Consider the following 2,955-nt stretch of genomic DNA (forward strand, 5'->3'; position numbering starts at 1 on the left):
CTGGGAATGAAAATCAAGGATCATAACTGTTTTTTTAACAAGGTTTTGGTTTTTGGTTTTTTTTGAATTTTTTTTTTTTTTTTTTTTTTGTTTTTTTCCGTGCCCGGCAACGGATCGCACCCCTGAGGGTTGCGCCCGTACCGGACCGGGACCGGCAATGGGATTGCAACCCTCAGTGCTGCACCCGCACCTCGCTCAGCCAGTGAGCGGGAACCGGTCTGTATGTGGGATCCGAACCCTCAGCGGGAGCGCCGCTGCTGCCACCGGGCCGGCCCCTATGTTTGAATTTGAATGCTTGTCTCACTGTGACTTTTGTGTTTGATCCATGCCTACATGTTTTTACAATAAAGGAAACTAGAGTATGGAGAGGGAGAGGGGAAATGATTTTTTCCCTCGATCTTTTAGCAAATTACACATGAGATATGCCGAACGTTTTCGGTTTTTTGAGCTGATAGTTTTGAGTCAGCAAGAGAAATAACAAGAACATCTTAAAATTTGATTGGAAACTTTAATGCAGTTCAACATGCTTTTAATTTAGTTAGTAGGCTAAGTGCATTGGAGAGTGCAAAATTGATTTTAAGGTAACTACAGAAATATTTTATAGCATTGGCAGTTTGGGAAACATGTTTATTTATATTTTATTTTTCCTGTCCTTAGAGCTTACATTCTCTGTGGAAGATGTGACATATCCAGACAGTACATCATGATGCAGGGCAATACATGGTGAGTGGTGTGATAGGAGCGGCAGTAGTTGGGGAGAACAGAGAGAGGAACAGACGCTGGTGCTGGGCCATAGAGGGTAAGAAGGAGTTAGATATGCGGCGAGAGGGAAAATGTGCTCACTCTTTCAACAGTGGGCACAGCAGGACAGAGGGCCATGCACAGGGCTAGGAACCCAGACCAGAACAGTTAGTGAGACATCCCAGAGTGCTGCCTTGATGGAGCTTGCAGTTCTGAGGTGCAGGTAGACACTTAAGGTGAATTTATATAATTAGTTGGTGGGTTGTAATTACTTTACGGACTGCCAAGAAGCAACACAGTATTTGGAGAGCAGGGAACCCAAGGAAGGCCTGGGGTGTGCAGGTAGACACTTAAGGTGAATTTATATAATTAGTTGGTGGGTTGTAATTACTTTACGGCCTGCCAAGAAGCAACACAGTATTTGGAGAGCAGGGAACCCAAGGAAGGCCTGGGGTCAGTGGTAGTGGTTGCAGAAAGGCCAGTAAGGGTATCATCAGAGTAGCCAGGCAAGAGGTGATGCTGTGAAGTGGATGAATTCAAGTACTTACAAAGCAGGAATGATAGGAATTTTTATTTATTTTAAATATTTTTTAAATTAAGGTATAGTTGACACATAAATGATAGGAATTTTTTAAATAAAAATTTCCTCACCATCCTAAAGGGGGTGAGGGGGGAAAAGTTGTCAGATGGTTTCCTAGTGTATGTTTTGAGAACCAATGAATGGTATTATTTATTGAGATAGGAAACACTAAGAAAAGAGCTAGTGTCGTCTTGGAAGGGAGGATCATTGATTCCTTTATGTTATATTGAATTTGCAGAGTCAGTGAGACATTCAATGAGAGAGGTTGGGTAGCCAGTAGGCACTGGAGCTCAGAAGTTGGTAGCTAGAGATGTAACTTTGGGAGTTATCGACAGATGGGTGATAATTGAAGCAACACAAGTGGGCGGGGTCACCTTGGAAGAGAGAGCGAGCAGAGTGCCCAGGTTGGATCCCCGAGGAAGACCAAATGGTCAGAGGCCCCCAGCAGAGGCAGAATTGTCACCAGAGACTGCCAGGAGGAACAGCCAGAGAGGTAGGAAGGACACAGTGAGGGTGTTGTGTCAGGAAGCCAAGGAAAACCCCCATGAGGGAGAGGGCAGCTGAACTGAATGCTGCACAGAGATAAGTAAGGTGATTGAAAATGACCATTGGTTTTCAAGACAAGGTGAGCAGTGGTCGTTTCATTCCCTGGAGTGGTAGCAGAAACTAAAAGCCAGATTAGAATGAGTTGGAAATGTACACACTTTTGTCTTAGTCGGCTTGGGCTGCCATAATAAAATACCATAGACCGGTTGGTTTAAACAACAGGCATTTATTTCTTACAGTTCTGGAGGCTGGAAGTTGGAGATCAGGGTGCCTTCATGGTCAGTTTCTTGGTGAGGGTCCTCCTCCTGGCTTATAAGTGGCTGCCTTCTTGCTGTATCTTCACTGGGCAGAGTGAGATAGGGATTGCCCATCTCTTCCTCCTTTTTTGAGGGCACTAATCCCATCATGAGAGCCGCACCCTCATGATCTACTCTAACCCTAATTACCTCCCAGAGTCCCCACTTCTGTATAGCATCACATTGGGGAGTAGGGGTTCAACATATGATTTTGAGGGGGGAGCACAAACATTCAGTCCATAACACTGTTTTTGGGTCATTTGGCTGTGAAGGGAAGGAGAAAGAAGGTGCATAGTGGAGGGAGACCTGGAGGCCATGCAAATTGTTTTATGTGGGAACAGACCTGAGACTTCCAAATGTTGGCATGAAGGGTTGTCATGGGGAGAGGTGGAAGCTTGCAGAGGGAGGGTGGTAATCCCAAATACAGGTTTGGGAATAGGATTCAGAGCATGAGTGGCAGGAGAGGCCTTGTTAGGAGGAGAGAATCAGGAGAGGATAGCATCGGATGCAGACAGGTTTGCGGAATTGCTGGATGGAACAGGTTGAGGGAGTTCTCTTCTTTTTTTTTTTTCCTTTTTGTCTTTTTTCGTGACCGGTAACGGGATCGCAAGCCTCAGTGTCGCGCCCGCACCGCGACCGGCAACGGGATCGCAACCCTCGGTGTCACTCCCGCACCGTGCTCAACCAGTGAGCAGACCGGTCTCTATATGGGATCCGAACCCTCGGCGGGAGCGCCGCTGTGCTCCCAAGTGCTGCGCTCCACCGAGTGTGCCACCGGGCCGGCCCGAGGGA

The 2,955-nt window shown here is 46.7% G+C and overlaps 1 protein-coding gene across 1 annotated transcript in view; it reads left to right on the forward strand.

Moving 5' to 3' along the window:
- The window catches only part of DROSHA (drosha, ribonuclease type III), a gene marked incomplete at its 3' end in the record, with an annotated part of 73,017 nt that overhangs the window by 2,687 nt on the left and 67,375 nt on the right, over nucleotides 1-2,955 (forward strand). Inside the window, exon 2 of the mRNA XM_008590889.1 lies at nucleotides 658-723. Coding sequence (XP_008589111.1) covers nucleotides 704-723 — 20 coding nt within the window. The remainder of the gene's footprint in view (nucleotides 1-657; nucleotides 724-2,955) is intronic.

This window comes from Galeopterus variegatus, unplaced genomic scaffold, assembly GCF_000696425.1.
Source record: "Galeopterus variegatus unplaced genomic scaffold, G_variegatus-3.0.2 Scaffold6432, whole genome shotgun sequence".
NCBI classification, from domain to species: Eukaryota; Metazoa; Chordata; class Mammalia; order Dermoptera; family Cynocephalidae; genus Galeopterus; species Galeopterus variegatus.